Source organism: Haliotis cracherodii, unplaced genomic scaffold, assembly GCF_022045235.1.
Source record: "Haliotis cracherodii isolate W230 unplaced genomic scaffold, xgHalCrac1.p SCAF_13, whole genome shotgun sequence".
Lineage (NCBI taxonomy): Eukaryota > Metazoa > Mollusca > Gastropoda > Lepetellida > Haliotidae > Haliotis > Haliotis cracherodii.
Genome location: NW_027266268.1, coordinates 4,280,689 through 4,297,556, shown reverse-complemented (window position 1 = coordinate 4,297,556; position 16,868 = coordinate 4,280,689). Strand labels below are relative to the sequence as shown.

The window sequence follows — 16,868 nt, the reverse complement described above, 5'->3', positions numbered from 1 at the left end:
TCTGATATTTCTTTTCATGTTTAGTCAGGTTTTATATTCACAATTCATTGCTGTATTGATGCTGTAAGAATTTACACTCAATATCATACACGACACGCCTACTGCTGTATCCATTCATGTATTAATTCTGTTAAAAATGATCTTATAGCATTTCCTGAACAAAATGTTATATCTGATTGCATATAACTATTGGAATTTATGGATGTCAACTTCTTTAGTATGAGGAACACAAGGTTTCGGAGTATAAGGGAAGGAGTAAGCACATGCTCAAAAACGTGTTCCTCATAGTAGTGAGTGAGTATGGTTTTATGCCGCTTCACAGCGGGGACACCAGAAATGGGGTTCACACATTGTTCCCATGTCGGAATCGAACCCAGGTCTTCAGTGTAACGAGCGAACGCTTTAACCACTAGGCTACGCGACCGCCCCTGTTCCTCATAATAAAGAAGTGGACATTCTTAAATTCTCTCTCTTATATGTATCAGTTCTAAAGACTTAGAACAGGACCAGATTAACCAGACATGTAACACAAACTGGTTAATTAACCTTGTGTTGATTTGACAGCAATTGGTACTTGATCAGGGTTAGAATTTAACGCTAGCCCGCTAGCCCAGGGCTTCTACAAATGTCTGTGGGCTAGAACAAACTTCCAAGTTTCCACATTGTGTTAACATTACAAGTGCATTTTGTCTTTCCCCGGGCTAGTAAAGCTTCCGAGTTGAGTTCTAACCCTGATGATGAAATTCATGTAAAAGGGGCACATATGAAGTATTGCGCTATGTACTGTATTGTGACATGCCTGCTTTATATACGCTCAACTTGACATAAATTGGAAGTGCATATGTCAGTGTTAAAGAGACACATAATGCATATTATAAACTCTTTATGAGGGAGGAGATACACTGTGCCTAGCACTGTTAATGTCTCTGCTAACACATAATTATTCTGGCAAGAATTTGTCACTTGACATCATTTCCAGTAGATTTTCATGTTCATGTATAGATTTTGATTAGTTCAGATTAGACCAAAAGAAATTTGACTACACCTGTTGGACTCTTGTACAGATTATGGTATTGAGCTGACAACAGTACTGTTAGACTCTGTAAGTCTCTGTAGTTTCATCTTCCATTTACTTTTCATGCTAATGATGAGCAAAGTTCAAAATTAAGGAAAACAATAATGGGGACTTTCTCATAGACCTAGTGTTAAAACTGAATCTTTCAGGGGTCCCAAGATTTATGAAAATGGGTTTCATTTTCTAGCACATAGACTATCAGTCAAAATGGCATTAAGAGTGTTTTGTTCTAATTGAGTAATAATTAGAATGTCCATTAAAATGTTAATGTTATCATGCACAATGCCCTTATGTCAATTGTCTCTAGCAAATTCACTTATTAATACAATATGATATTCTTCAAACACTGTTGAATTTATAAAGGATTCGGTGACCTGAAACTAAGAAAGTGCAGAGATATTTCTATAAATCATCTTGATGTCATTTCACTCATAAATATTTCAACATTACATGAATTGCCTAACACCCACGGACACTGTGTCATCATAAGATCTAGTAAATCATATGTCTTAAATGTATTTTAAAATTCAATTGAATGTGTCCATGTAGTTTGTAATTTTGCTGAAAAAATATTTGTTCTAGAAGCAATAATTGTTTGCTGGATGTCCTGGAAAAAAATATGTTGTGAAAAGAAAAAAAATAGAATTACCTCTAACAAAGCCCATGGCACCCCTGTGCCACCATTGTATTAGTAAGTGGGGGAAAAGAGATTATACCCAATACAGCTTAATTGTACCAGAAATTGGTTTGAGGGTACACCTCATTTTGTCATTACACCTGATTGTCGCTGATGTCCCTTGTTTACAGACAATACCATAACCCCAAAAGAGATAACCCAAACATTCACCTCCTAACTAGACCTGGCGGTTATCTTTACTAATCCCCAGTCTTTAATTACAGCCTCTGTCTATCATGTCTAATTAGATAAGTACTACCTAAGGAATACAGCTACCTGTGCCTACAGAGTAGTACTCCTTAATGACATTTGTCGCAGGTTTAGCTTGGGTGCTTGAGAACAAAGCATTAGCAGATTCCCAAGTGACACCTGTAGATCAGGGTTTTAATTAGGGTTAAGTATGTTGTTTCTGTACTAAGTCTTATAGGGGGCACAGTGCTTTCAGAGAGTGTTCCCTATGTATGAGGACAGTGAACCTGATGGCTGTGATACTGTTGGTCTCAAGCCCCATCTATCACATTGGGTTGACTGTGACATTGTTTTATGCTCCAACTTAGTTCTTAGTTCACGATCTTGTTTGACAGTATAATTCAGATCAATTTGAAACATGAATCGCTTCTGGTTCAGGTACATAGTTGATTTTCACTTCCCTGACTTGTTTATCAAGATTAGTTTCTTCCATGTAGAATAAGCAAGATTTGGGAGATTTTAAGCCAAGAGAGTGTTTAATTCAAGGGTATGTGTCTGATGGAACATGTCTGATAACTTAATTCGTCACCATAGACACACAGTGGACATTTTAGTTGCTGTTAAATTTGTTAAGTGGCTTGCACTTCAAGACTTTTAACATGTTTAACACTGAAGAAAAGTCACTTCATCCAAAATGGGTCCTTGGTATTCCGAAACCATGGCAACTATTATAATTCTAGTGAGTCTGCTGTATCAATGAGTTGCAAAGTGTACATACCTGAATATTTTGTAGAATATACAGACTGACAAATTTATTCGGTACTTCAGCCACCGGCCCATAATACAATGGAAATTTGTAGCATTGAGGTGATGACAAGGACTCTTTGTCTTTCATGCTTCGAAAACTGCATTTTGAAATGGGGAAATATTTCGGCTGCAGTATTTGTTTTGATGTTGATATTTCCATGGATTCAAGAAGTTATGTTATTCTATGTTATTTTCTTTGTTATACTATGTTTGTCTTTGTTTTCAGGTTGGAGAAGGAGTACACTGCCTTGAAAAGCAAAGAAAATGAGGAACAGATAGAACTGCGGGTAAACAGCCCTATAGAATTACTATCCATCGAACCAATGTTACAAGATAGTACCTGTAAATATATTGTTGCTTGTAACCAGCAGATATAACAAGGCATTGGTTGAAGTGGTGGAGAGCCCAATGGCCAGTGTGTTTGCCTGTCTATGAATAGAGTTTGTTCCCTGTCTTGTGTTCTTACTCTCCATCTAATTCATTAGTCTGTGACATATGTTGATGACCTGGGCAACAAAGGAGGGAACCTATTGATTTAGACATTTCACCATATCTTCTTTTGTTGCAGAGGCTGAGAACAGAAAATAGATTACTCAGGCAAAGAATTGATAATCTTGAAAAGGTATGTAAAAAATGTTCACGTTCCAGGGTTCAAGTAGTTTTCCGATTATGTTTCTAGGCCTGTCAACACCACACCAGTGGGTTTCACCAAAGTGGTTAGTCTCTGAGACCTGCTTCACTTCAGGCTTACAAGCCACACTAAGCTGACACACCCGTTATATGTCTGGAATATTTTGACAAGCTGCTTTAGTTTAAACCCAACTCACTCACTCTCACACACACACACTCACGTGCATGCACATGGCTATATAAGTGGACTGATCTTGGACGTGATGTTCAACCCCATTTCACCTTTAACCTCACCTTCTGCAGAACAGATATTGTACTTTGATGTAAAGTGAAGGGTTGAGGCTGCCCACATGGGTATTCCAGGGCATGATCAGAATTAATGCATATGATCATGTTTGTTAATGCAGACATACTGGACAGCAGATGGTATGACTGGTCTCATGTGTCATACCAGTCTGATCATACCCCAGTGTTGCACTTTTAATCATGCTGGCAAGATAGGCTTGACTGGTCCAGGTCTGAGTTCCTAGTGGTTACTGTCAGGTAGCTGTAATATTGCTGGCTGTGGCATCAAGCAACATAAATTCCCTCACTCTTTGATAGTGCTGCTGTGCAGTCCAATAAGGTTTTGATAAGAGCCGACTATGCTTGTCATTAGAGGCAACTAACGAGATCGTGTGATCAGATTCACTGACTTGGTTGATGAATGTCAACGTATTCCAACTGCGTAGATTGATGCAAATAATGTTAATCACTTGATTGTCTGGTCCAGACTCATTTATTTACAGACCACCATCATAATGCTGTATATTGCTGAATGTAGCGTGAAACAAACAAACAATCAGGCTTTAATGAATCACTGAAAGATTCGGACCCCTTATGTTTCACATACATGTCCCTCTATGTGTTTTTTTGTTCGATTCATGACAAGGGTAATAAATGAGCTTAAGTGATCCGAAGAGGGTATCTCTGGGTAGTATGGTATTTTCATCTATTGATGTGACATGGTACATGGAGTCATGTATCTTCCATATTAACATTAACTAATCCTTTCAGGAGTCTGCATCTCTGGCAGATCGACTTATTCAAGACCAGGTGATCCGGGCCCAAGAGGCTGAGGAAATGTATGCTCTGAAAAATGAGCTCTCAGTTCTCAAACAGTCTCACTATGAAGCTCAGAAGAAACTGGAAGATGCTGACATACTCATTGCCGAGGTTAAGAGAAGAGTGAGTATGATTATGTGTTACCTCTAGGTTGGGTGTGCAAATTGTAGTAGTAGAAACTTTCATGAAATGTTTTTCTGCATGATTAAATACTCCTTGTGCTACTTCAAACTACTTTTCATTTGAAACGGAAACAATTGCAATGAAGCTTGTAGAGCTAAGCTTTAGCTGGTTGATGATGTCAGTCTGGGACTTCAGTGCCAAGTCCCTGCCCGAGTGCAGTAACATTTTAGTGGTCCAGATCTACTGAAAATGATGTAAAGTGAAAGGTTCGAGATAGCTGAATCAAAAGTTTGGGCACAGACTGTGATGTTCCCAAGTTGTGAACCAGTGACAGTGATAATCTTAGGCCAAGTCTTACAAAATGATTTTCATAAGTGTAGGTGTGAGGGAATTATCTAGGATTCCAACAAAGTACCCTTGACAGACAAATTGGGAGAAATTGTTATTTGGTTAAAACAACTCAGAGGTGTATAATATTGTTATAACATTGCATCAAAGGCAATAATGTTAAACTTAAGCCTCTTCCTCCTATTGGTCCTGTTATATCATGAAATACAAGTCTCCTACAGTCATTAGTTATAACTATAACCACATGATAACAACATGAATTGGGAAATGTTTAATAAACTATCCCTGATATTGTAGCTATAGTGGTGGGCCTAAGATAACATTGTGGGACAGGGCCCTTTCATTTAAGGTACTGTAACATGTATATTTTGCAACTGTTTTTGAAACATGCTTATTGTCCTGATTTGTTTTTACTATAAAGAATTGTTGTGTCTTTCTTTTAAGCTTTTTGTGTTGCTTCTAAATTATTTTTTTTGACATTTCTAAAGTATTGTGTAGGGATATTTGAAATCCGATATATTTTGGCCAAATAAATAAAATTCCATAAAATGTTGCTCATAAGCTGAAAAAATATGCTATGCATGGCACTAACAAAAAACTTAATATTTTATTTATTGTAGGAAAATGATTTCAGATTTCCAATTCATTCTAACATTATCTACAGTGGAATTATTTGGAAGTAATTCACATCATGTCCTAATCTTTTGCATGCCGTTGTGTAATTACAGTAGAATGTTTAATTTTGTTTTATATTTGTCATTTATTTAATCAACCTTCTAGGGCATAAATGGTTTCAAAGACCTCAATTGTGGACACTGGGTATGTTAAGCTAGGGAACTTCTGTTCTACTTTACTTCTGTGGGTTCTAGCTAGACCCTGCTAGCAACAGTTGATGGGGCAGTGTGCTTACAGGGACCTTCTTTTCAGGCCTTTCAGAAGCAAACACCAGAGATGGATCACTAAGGGCCTGGTGTAGTGGACTGGTGGTCACATTTGATGAAAAAGTTAATTGTTTTAAATGTTTGTGAAACAGATCGAACCTGATTAAAAATTGCAAATATCAGAAGAAGAAAAAAAACTTTAAGGGGGCCTTAGGACAATTTTCGGACATGTATTCTACATTCTTAGTTTTCTAGATAAATGATTTTTTCAAGAGACAATGCCAATGGTTGACATTTCAAATATTCTCAAATCATCACAACTGTGAACACGTTGCCGTCAAAACAGAAAAGAAAATCTGATGAGTTCCACTGTTGATCGTTTGAGAGTCAACGTGATCCATCTCTGGTTGCTGGGTAGCAGGTATTGGACACAATTAACACCAGGTGGCAGTGTTTTCTCCTTATATCCCGCCAGATATATAGCTTGTCGGTCATGTCTTGGGTGCATCTGTGTACATCCTCCATGTTCCAGTGTGTTATATCTCCATTCTATTTTGATAAATATCCTGGACCTAGTTGGCAGCAAAATTCAAATGGCACGGAGCTATAAATAGCCATCTGATCACTGATGAGTGTTAGGATTGCTATGCTATGGTAGGAGAGATGGAGATAGTGACGTAACGTCCGGTACAAAAACTTTGGTGAATGTGTCCAGCATATTTATTGAAATAGAATGGAGATATAATGCACTGGGTATGCAAGGATGAGCTGAGTAATCATATATATATGTATGTATTACTTAAGGGGGTGGTTGCATAGCCAAGAGGTTAAAAGCGTTCACTCGTCACACAGAAGACCCGAGTCTAATCCCCCACATGGATACAATGTGTGAAGCCCATTTCTGGTGTCCCCTGCTGTGATATTGCTGGAATATTGCTAAAAGCGGCATAAATGATACTCACTCACTCTGAGATTTTATCCTCAATGAGCTGCTTGTTTCAAACCAATCACCAATAGTATTTGATATTCTTTTGGATTTTAATTGCATTTTCACATTTTTAACATATTTGAGTTAATTATATATTTTTATATTGAGTGTTATATGAAACATTTGTTATTCCTATTATTATTAATAGTTATGTACTTTCGCTCAGTTTTAAGAGTTTTATATATATAGTAACACCTAGCTTTTCCCACCATTTTCCCCACTAATGATGAGCCTGTGTGGTGCCACATGAGTATATTGTTTCCTTCTGTATAACTGTAGTCATCATCTCCACCCTACTTGCACTTGTCCTAACATTGTTGCTTTAGTCAACTTGCAAGCCTTCTCAGTGACTAAAGACAGTAAAGATGTGACAAGCCAGTGTTGAGTTCAGCAGCTCTGACAGTAGGGATGTGATGATACACAATGGCATAATACTAAATGGATTACAGTGGTATTAAAATTCACCACAATAGACGATATGATACATAAAAAATGTTTAAGGTTCACTGCTCAGAGACCCAACCTTTAATTTTTGTTGCTCAGAAGAACAGTAACTTGAGAACTCCAATTACATCCTTTCAGAAATAATGTGTTACATTCATATTCACATCACTTTACGTATCCTCCTTTTACGAAACTGTATTGCTTTGTATCAATGCATGAATGTATGATCCGATTTTTGGATATAATTTAGGGATAGGAAAGTCAGTGATTCCAAATACATAGCGGTTTTGAAATTACAAGAGTTACACTGAGGAAAACAATTTCATGTAAGTCATTAGTCACATGTTCATGCAAAAACAGCTCTAACTTGCTGATGTTATTGTAGTACATCCAGTGACTTGTCAGTTTTTGTATCCTGTCTGAACTGTTTAGATCTGACATCACATAATACCACATACTGTGCATTCAGCTGGGTTCACTATTTTAAAGATGCCCTTGGATTACTGATACTGTACTACTAAATGTTGGTTTGTGCTGTTCTTCATGTTATAGAATTAACAGCTAGGTAAAGCTAAGTTTATTGGCCGGGCAGAGCCACAAAGACTTAAGGTTACTGGCCCAACAGAACCCCAAAGACTTAAGGTTACTGGTCCAACAGAACCCCAAAGACTTCAGGTTACTGGTCCAACAGAACCCCAAAGCCTTAAGGTTACTGGCCCAACAGAACCCCAAAGACTTATGGTTACTGGTCAACCAGAACCACAAAGACTTAAGGTTACTGGCCCAACAGAACCCCAAAGCCTTAAGGTTACTGGCCCAACAGAACCCCAAAGACTTATGGTTACTGGCCCAACAGAACCCCAAAGACTTAGGGTTACTGGTCCAACAGAACCACAAAGACTTAAGGTTACTGGCCCAACAGAACCACAAAGACTTAAGGTTACTGGCCCAACAGAACCCCAAAGCCTTAGGGTTACTGGTCCAACAGAACTCCAAACACTTAAGGTTAATGCTCAGAGAACTAAGGCTATCGGCCCAACAGAAGCCTGACCTGTCAGGTCTTTGGAGGATGTTGTGAGCATAATGAACCTGTTATGTTTGTATTGTATAGTAATGAGATATTAATATTACAGTATACAGTTAAGATTGGATTACTGAATTTGTACTGAAAAGACACCAAACTATAATTCTATTTGACAAATATTCAAATGAGCTTTGAGTGAGTTTGTGACTATGTATCTTATCTTTAACAACAAATGAAGTCAAATCCATGGTAGCATTATTGAAATTGGATGGAATATTTGCTTGTCCTTCATATATATGTGTAACTGGTTATGGAAATTGCTTGCGTCCGACAATATAGCATGTCAATGATTATTGCAGAGTCACGCAATGTGGCTACCGTGACCAAGGCAGCATGTTATCACATGCAACATCAGTACATGAAGCCAGCTAGTGTAATATACCCTTTTGAAATATCAAGGTGTTATCCATCTCAAAGTCTTCTTGTATGAGGACTGTCATGAGGTAGATCAAACTGATGACTTCAGGTTTTAAAAAGGTTTTATAATGTGCAGCATCAAGATATAATACCATACCTGTTTTCTGGGGGCACCGGTGTTATAGTCGTCTAAGGTGCAGCAAGTTGCTGTGCAGAGTTTCCTCCCTTAGGTGTGTCAGAAACCTATGATCATGAACAGGGCTTGAATCTTGGTTTGCCATTATTATGTTGCTAGGTTCATTCATCACCATAACCAGTAAACATCTGTGACCTATATCACTTTCCACTTACATCAAGCTGACACTCCGTGATATAACAGAAAATATTTTAGAGTGACGAAAAACCTCCTCTCTCAGTCACTCACTTAACCGCCAATGATGAGTCCAGTAGTGAAGTGTAATAATGCACAAGTTACCACATCATAGTACAGCAGATTAACTCAATTTCGTATCTGTTTCAAGCATGTGATATGTAACAGTTAGAACAGTATTTAAAATGTCTGGCTATGACAGCAGGTTTGTAGTGTCTGTTTTGAGGTGAATGAGAAGAAAAGGTTCAGAATTCTCATTACTTATTTCCATAGGACTCGGTAAAATGTTTCTTTTTGACAGACATACAGTAATGTGAAGGCGGCACCGTAATCCCTCTAGCATGTACATACTAACATGGGACTGGGTCATTTTGTCACTTGTGTTTCAGAAGTTCAATGGCATAATTAATGTTGTGTTCATAGATTAATATAATGAGAAGTTGAGCAAGAAACAATTATGTTGAACTATTGTAACTCAAGTCAAATGATTTTCTCTTTTATGAAGCAAATTATTAATCTTTCTAGGAGATATATCAGGTATAAAACAGGATCTTCCTTTCTCTGAAGCAGTGAATATGCCTGCTCAGGATGCTTTAGAATGTATGTGTTTGTATCAGACAGTTTTGTTTTCTTTAAATTCAAGATGTCTCATATTCTCATTTGCTGATAGCAGAGCCTAGAGAACCTGGGTTAAAATAGGTCCATGCAGGTCTGGTGCATCTAAAAGTCGACTAGATTGGATCAAGTTGTCAGGCTGTGGTTGATTGTGTGGCATTGTACCCTGGCGCTGTGGGATGGTGCTCATAATATCAACCATTAGTTTGTCTTGTCTTGTCTTACAGACCACTGTGTATAGCTGGAATATTGCTGACTGTGGCATTAAACAACATTCACTCACATATTCTAATGGAAAAGAATTATCAAAATCCATTTTTCAAGTACTTGTAGTCTGTCATATATGTCTAAGACTTGACATGACTGTGTCACTGACCTAATGCTCTCCCATATGTAGTACAGGAAAGTGCAAGTGCTGTATAAGTATGTTGTGTGTTTCAGACTCAGTGCATAGATGAGGCAGAGTGTCTGACCGACGAGAGTGCCAAGACCATCATAAAGCAGCTTCAGGAGGAGCTGATCGGGGTGCGGCTGAAGGAGACAGAGACCAACATCCTCATCAAGGAACTCAAGACCAAGATCAAGGAGCTAGAGGATGTATGTCACAAAACAAAATATCAATTGCAGGGACACTATAGGGCCACACCATGCTTTTGAGAGCTGATTAATGATCATCGCATGGTCTCAAGGTGTGGCCTGGATGATTGTGTGGCAAATCGTAATCCAGACTGTATCAACCACTGCTCTACCTGGTCAAACTTGATAACCATCAGGCTGCCATACGGCAATAGTCACTTTTTCAGTTGCTGAGACATTTCTTTACCATCTACATATGTTATTACTTATGTGATCCTGGTAGAGTTTCTGGTGCAGAAGAGGTCTTCATTGACCCATGCTTGTCAAATTACATGAGGATCAGGTGGTACAATGTAATCTGCCTGACTTTGTGTCATCATATTAAAACTGGATCATGGCTAATGCAAATTACCATGTGTTGGCCTGGTTTCAGACACCATTGTGTACAGGCCGCTGTTCAATGACTATAAGAATGACTGCAAGAACATGACTGCAATGTAATATTCCCGTTGAAAAGGATTTTACATAGCACAATAGCAACAACTATTGACCCCCTTTCTTTCTGATATTTTATTTATTGTACATGTCAGATTCTGTCCATGGAGAGCTGTTTCAGTAACATTTGAACATTGCAGACGAACCTGAAGATGCAGCGGGCGCCCAGCAATGATGTACAGCACCTGCAGGAAGAGCTGATTGCAGTGAAGCTGCGGGAAGCAGAGGCCAACCTGTCCTTGAAGGAGCTCCGCCAGAAAGTCAACGAGATTGAGACCTATTGGGAGGTTAGATGTCTTCAGTGTAACAAGGGGGGAGGGTCAGTAGTTAAAGCACTTGCTTGTCATGCCAAAGGTCTGGTTTCGATTCCCAACATGGATACAATATGTGCAGAACATATTTACAACATAATATATTGGTATTTCTAATGATGTATGCTGACACTTATCTTCACTAATAAAGAGGCTTTGGAAAACATACCTGCCAGTTTGAACCACACAATTAACACTTGCATTTAATAATGGAACTGATCAAAAGAAAATATCCAATCAAAACAGATAAGATTGCTCCTTTTTTACTATAATTTGTAATAATTTGTAGATGGCCCAGCTGTTATTTGTAATTAAAATTTAATTTTCAACATGAGATTTTATTGGAACTATGATTTTTGTAGCATGATTATATTATTTTTTGGTTTTTGATAGGGTGTTATGTGAGCATATTTCAAGCATAGTCTCATCTCAATTAGTGATTTCATAGTATTTCATACAGGTAAATCATAGCTGATGTCTGAGAGAAAATTTAGCAGTGTTTGAAATAAAGTATGAAAGCCAAGGTCCTCCTCATTACCCTAATAGAACAATTACAATTGCAACAAACCTTAGCAGTGTGGAGATACCAACCTATCTCTATACCAACCCAACTGTTTGATTTGTACATATTGAGTTTTGCATTGGACCAGTGATGTTCAACATTAGTGGACTCCACTGACCAGTTGATAGTTACATATTAATCTTCCCCTGTAAGACAAGACAGGCAAGACTTGACCCTGTGTGTTGTTGCTGTAGACGTACATGGAGAGGCAAAACAGTGTGACGTCACCGAAGGAGAAGAGCAGCAAGCAGGAGATCAAGCACCTGCAGGAGGAGTTGATGACAGTGAAAGTGAGGGAGGCCCAGGCTCTGGCAGAGAGCAAGGAGACCAAGCAGAAGGTCATGGAGCTTGAAACACAAGTGAGTCACAACTGCTGGTGTGAGTGTTCACAGTTCCAGCTTTATTATCAGGCACTCCCTCAAGCAACACTTCAAAGGGATTCCTCTGGCAAATGAAAAGAATATCCACTTTAAAATCCAGTTTTAAGGTCATGGAACATCTTTAAGTTTTTATCACCTTTTGTAATTCATCATCTGGCATCATTGTATGGATAAAATTTTACATTTGGATAAAATGAGTGAAAGTAGCAAAATCAAATCATGAGCAAAATAATTTCTCTATTTCCTAAAAATTAGTTCAGATCAACCCCCTAAAACCTTTTCATTATGCTCATTTTAGCCTTTCCTGTACATTTTGTGTAGTCCATGAACATGGGAAAAGGATTAGTTCTCATTCATATCAACAAATAACTTATAACTTTGATTTGCTTCAGTTGTGCTATGCTTAACATAAGCAGATCTGTTGAGAAAAAAATAAAAGAGGGCTAACACTTGGTATTTTCATTATCTTGGACAAGTGTCCAGTGAGCCATTGCGTTCATTAGCAAAGTGTAGATAAGGGGAGGTAATCCTATCATCATGTGAGAAAATTGGACCATGATTATTGTGATTAATTGGTTTTTACTTTTGAATTATTTCATGCCTATAAAACCCTTACAGGCATAATTCAATGGTAAATCTCATTCATGCATTCACTATTGATTAACATAGTCTGAGAAATAGATATCCTTTTACAATGTAATGGTCATTTATCAAGCATTTTACAAGTGCATATCAAAGCTTAAATGTTCCTGCTAAGATATGTGTCTGTATGTATCTGTTCTGTTATAGAACCACATATGTACCAATCAAATTCGCCGAATGGACGAAGACAGCAAATTATTGAAAACACGTCTTCAGGAAGCTGCAGAATCTGATCGGGAGATGAAAACCACTATTAAGGAGCTTTTGCGTAAAATAGATGACATGGAGTCAAGGGTAAGTCATCTTGTAAGGCTTATACTTTTTGATTTAATAATGTGGAATGCCCTTTATAATTTCTTTGTGATATTTTTGTGCATGAAATTTATTTTCTGCTAAGCTTTCCATTGCTTCAGTTGTGCATCTCTACAGCAAATCAGTTTGACTTTTAACTGTTTTGAAATCATATGAGGTTTATCAATTATGTAACTTGATTTATGGAATTATTTCTGTGAACTTGAAATTTAGGTGTGTTTTTAAGATACTGGTTATTTAAATATTCCTATGTAACATGTTAGTATTAATAAGAACCTGTTATAATGACCTGGTTGGAAATGGCCTTCAGACCCTGTGCTTGCTGTAAGAGGCAACGGAATTGGGTGGTCGGGCTAAAAGACTTGGTTCATGCATGTCAGCGTGTCCCAATTGTGTAGATTGATGCTCATGATGTCAATCACTTGAATATCTGGTCCAGACTTGATTATTTACAGATTGCTGTCATGTAGCTGGAATATTACTGAGTACGGCATTAAACAACAATTAAACCAGTTTAATAGTATGAACACCACAAATGTAATTTTTGATAGTTTAGTGACTTACAGATATGTATTCTTATTTTGATGTCTGTGTTGGATCATTTAACTATGTTTAAGAAAAGAAATATTGAGACATGTAAGTAATTCTTGACGTTGTACAAAACCCAACAAATGTCTTTCAGAAAAAGGAAGAGTCTATGATGGCTCGTATTAAAGAGGCAGAAAATACTTCTATGATAGCTGAACTTAAACAGAAAATAGCAAGTATTGAAATTCAGGTGAGCCATAACTCCACTATCAGTTGCCTAGCAACTGGAATTCATCAGTTGTCTGTGTTGCAGCGTTGTCAGTCAATTGCTATTGTCTTATTTTGCCCACTGAAACTGCAGCAGTTTCAAGCAGTGTTGCCAATTAACGTTTTTCAGATTGTGTTGACATGAAACTTTTTTCTATGTCACATCTTGTAGTATGTGTGTGATTGTACAATGATAAAATGTTTGAAAATGTCAGAAAGAAACAAGTATAAAGAATATGTATACATCTTGGGTGATGAAATATTTTGTGTGAATGCTTGATGTCAGTGGTGTTTGCTTTGTATTTTCATCAATACGGATGTCAAGATTTTGTATGTTTATGAGACCCGTGAAGACCCGGGGTAGAATAGGTCTTCATCAATCCATGCTTGCTGTAAAAGGCGACTATGCCTAACGGGTTTGGGTGGTCAGGTTTGCTGACTTGGTTGATGCATGTCATCCCAATTGTGTGGATCGATGGCCATGATGTCAATCACTGGATTGTCTGGTCCAGACTCAATTATTTACAGACTGCCATCATATAGCTGGAACATTGCTGACTGTGGCGTTAAACAACAAACAAATGGTATATTTATGATTAACTGTTTGAGGAAAATAAACATCCCCTAATTTTTCCATATACACTCAGTGTACATGTAAACAAAAGAAAGGTCTAAGGCAGTCACAATTAGGTACTAAGAGTAAATGCTTGCTGATTAAGCTGGCGTAACTGCTGCCAAATAACAAACCTCAGTGACCAGTCACTGCATATTCTAGCTGTCTTCTACCAAAGTTTCCTACCTCTATAGAGAATGTTCTAAAGGCTTTTCTGAATCTTTTTACGCATGATTTGTCCAGTTTCTTCCCAGTATCAAAGACAGCTTCATTCTTTATATTTCTCCATCCATTACCTTGTCTTCAGTCAGTTCAGAAGCTGATGGAGTATCCTGATCAACCTCTTAGCGATGGATAAATAGAATTATCAGAGGCAACTATATAGAATCTCAGTTCGCTATGCCTGTCTTCAGAGGCAACTTAGTAGGGATCTGGTGGCCATAATGTCATCTGTGTTATTGTAATTTATCAGTGACTACGGGGACTAATGCTCACTGTTGTTTCACTGTCATGCTGTTCAACATTGGTTTGTCCGATCAAGGTCCTAGTTGTACCGCAGTCCTGTTTAAGATTTTTAATTGTTGACTAGGTCAGTAAACACAGCTCCTCATTCACTCACCGCTCACACTTGGCCACTTGTCTGAAGCTCTAGTTTAGTAAAATTTTGTTGAAACCTCAGGTAGTAATATTCTAATAATGACATCAAAATGAACATAAACGATGCTAATAACCAACTTCAGTCTAACTCAAAGGTTGATGGCACAGACTGTAATAGCCCAAATACTAACATTAAGAGCAGTTACAATTATTGCCAATAGACAAATTTTGACTCTAAATGTTTCAGACTGCGAATGTGTGTGTGTGTGTGTGTGTGTGTGTGTGTGTGTGTGTTAGTGTTAACATAGCCCCAGTAAGATAATGTTGCTGATGTTGCTGATGCATGCCCAACTAAGTGTTCTCTGTTGCCTGTGTAGAAGGAGGAGATGTTGGCTGCGGGTCAGCTACACGGAGAAGAGGACACCGAGGACCTTGAGAACCAGATCTTTGATCTGCAGGATGAGGTGAGACAAAGACATTTTTGTAGGGAATACTGCAGACTGCTACACCTGGTATGAAGGTGACTGAATGGATCTGGACCCACTTGCATAAAGCGATCTTAGCTCTAAGATGATCGTACTTTAACATAGGCTTACAATAGTCGTAGCGCTTTGTGCAAGTGGGCCCTGGAGTCTGCTTCTCATTTTGAAAAAGATGAATCTTATGCACTTGTTGTATAGCTGTAATTCTTTTGAATCCTCTACCTCTATTACATTGTTGTCATAAATCCTGTAATTTGGATGCAACTGCACAACAAATAACTCTTCAGATTTTCAACAGAAGTCCTCTTCACTGTCTACTACACACAACTAGTTGTTCCTATAATAGCACCATTATTCTACAGCTCTTCCATGACTTCTCCTCACTTCTTTCCTCTGTGTGCTAGAGACAACACCTTCCAACCCAACACTGCTCAATAAGTGTTCATTTAGACTAGATCCCAAGCACCCCATTGCTGGTAGTAAGAGGAAATGTATCAGGATCTGATGGTCAGGCATTGTGTCTTGCCACATTGCATATCACCATGCCCTGATGGCTTGGATCATTGCTCAAGTTTTCAGTCACTGGTTTGCCTGGTTCAGACTTGATTAATTCCAGGCCATGGTGATAAAGCTTAGATACAGAACTAGAATGTTGACTGTTTCCTTTGGTGATGTCCAGGTGATGCAACTGAAGATGACTTTCTCACCACCTAATGGAGGCCTGCTCGGGGACAGTATCTACAATGATGATTCAGCTGATGATGTTAGTGAAGCTTTGGAGGACTCTGAGAGTCTCAACCGAACTCTGTCAGAGCTTGTTGAGGGCAAAGGGAGCCCGTTGCTTCTAGAAAACGGTGACAATGACAGTGTGCCCAATGGCAACTCTTTGATTTCAGTAGGAGAGGAGCTAGGAAATGGGCTAGATAGTAAAAAAGAAGTGCTGAAGAATGGTGGCAGTGCTGTGTCAACAACAGAGGAGTGTTCAGAGAGTGTCCCAGGTGAATTGTATGACGATGTTATTGAAGATGTGGTAGTGCTCAAAGAAAGTAGGGTCTAGGTTGTAGAGTGTTCTGTCAGTTTGTGTTACAATGGTGCTTCTAGGAAATGCAAAGTCATGCCATAGTTAGGTCACAAAGGTTTTGTCGTCATATTGCCTTCATAATTTAGAGCTTGTTCAAAATATGTTTTTTTCTTATTTATATTTTCTACAACAGTTATACATTTTGTTGATGGTATCCTGTTAAGGGTGATACCGGTAACTATATGTTATCAAATTATTTGAGGTTGCTAAGACACAACAGACATCAACAGGGGGCCATTGTCTTGACTAAGCGGCTTCTTGCAACAACATCAACACATGATAGAGCTTCATAACGAATGAGATGATGTACCCACTGAATAGTCCTTAATGT

At 38.2% G+C, this 16,868-nt stretch overlaps 1 protein-coding gene across 5 annotated transcripts in view; it reads left to right on the top strand.

The window, feature by feature from the left end:
• The window catches only part of LOC139459521 (ecotropic viral integration site 5 ortholog-like), a 79,388-nt gene that overhangs the window by 51,998 nt on the left and 10,522 nt on the right, over window positions 1–16,868 (top strand). For 2 of the 5 annotated variants that reach the window (XM_071241037.1, XM_071241042.1), the window contains 11 exons: window positions 2,974–3,034; window positions 3,316–3,369; window positions 4,434–4,604; window positions 5,733–5,771; window positions 10,133–10,288; window positions 10,903–11,049; window positions 11,830–11,994; window positions 12,805–12,951; window positions 13,652–13,747; window positions 15,352–15,438; window positions 16,136–16,689. In XM_071241037.1, coding sequence (XP_071097138.1) covers window positions 2,974–3,034; window positions 3,316–3,369; window positions 4,434–4,604; window positions 5,733–5,771; window positions 10,133–10,288; window positions 10,903–11,049; window positions 11,830–11,994; window positions 12,805–12,951; window positions 13,652–13,747; window positions 15,352–15,438; window positions 16,136–16,513 — 1,501 coding nt within the window. In that variant the 3' untranslated portion in view covers window positions 16,514–16,689. Of the gene's footprint in view, window positions 1–2,973; window positions 3,035–3,315; window positions 3,370–4,433; window positions 4,605–5,732; window positions 5,772–10,132; window positions 10,289–10,902; window positions 11,050–11,829; window positions 11,995–12,804; window positions 12,952–13,651; window positions 13,748–15,351; window positions 15,439–16,135; window positions 16,690–16,868 lie in introns of those variants that run through there. The other 3 variants (XM_071241040.1, XM_071241038.1, XM_071241041.1) reach the window with 3 other exon arrangements.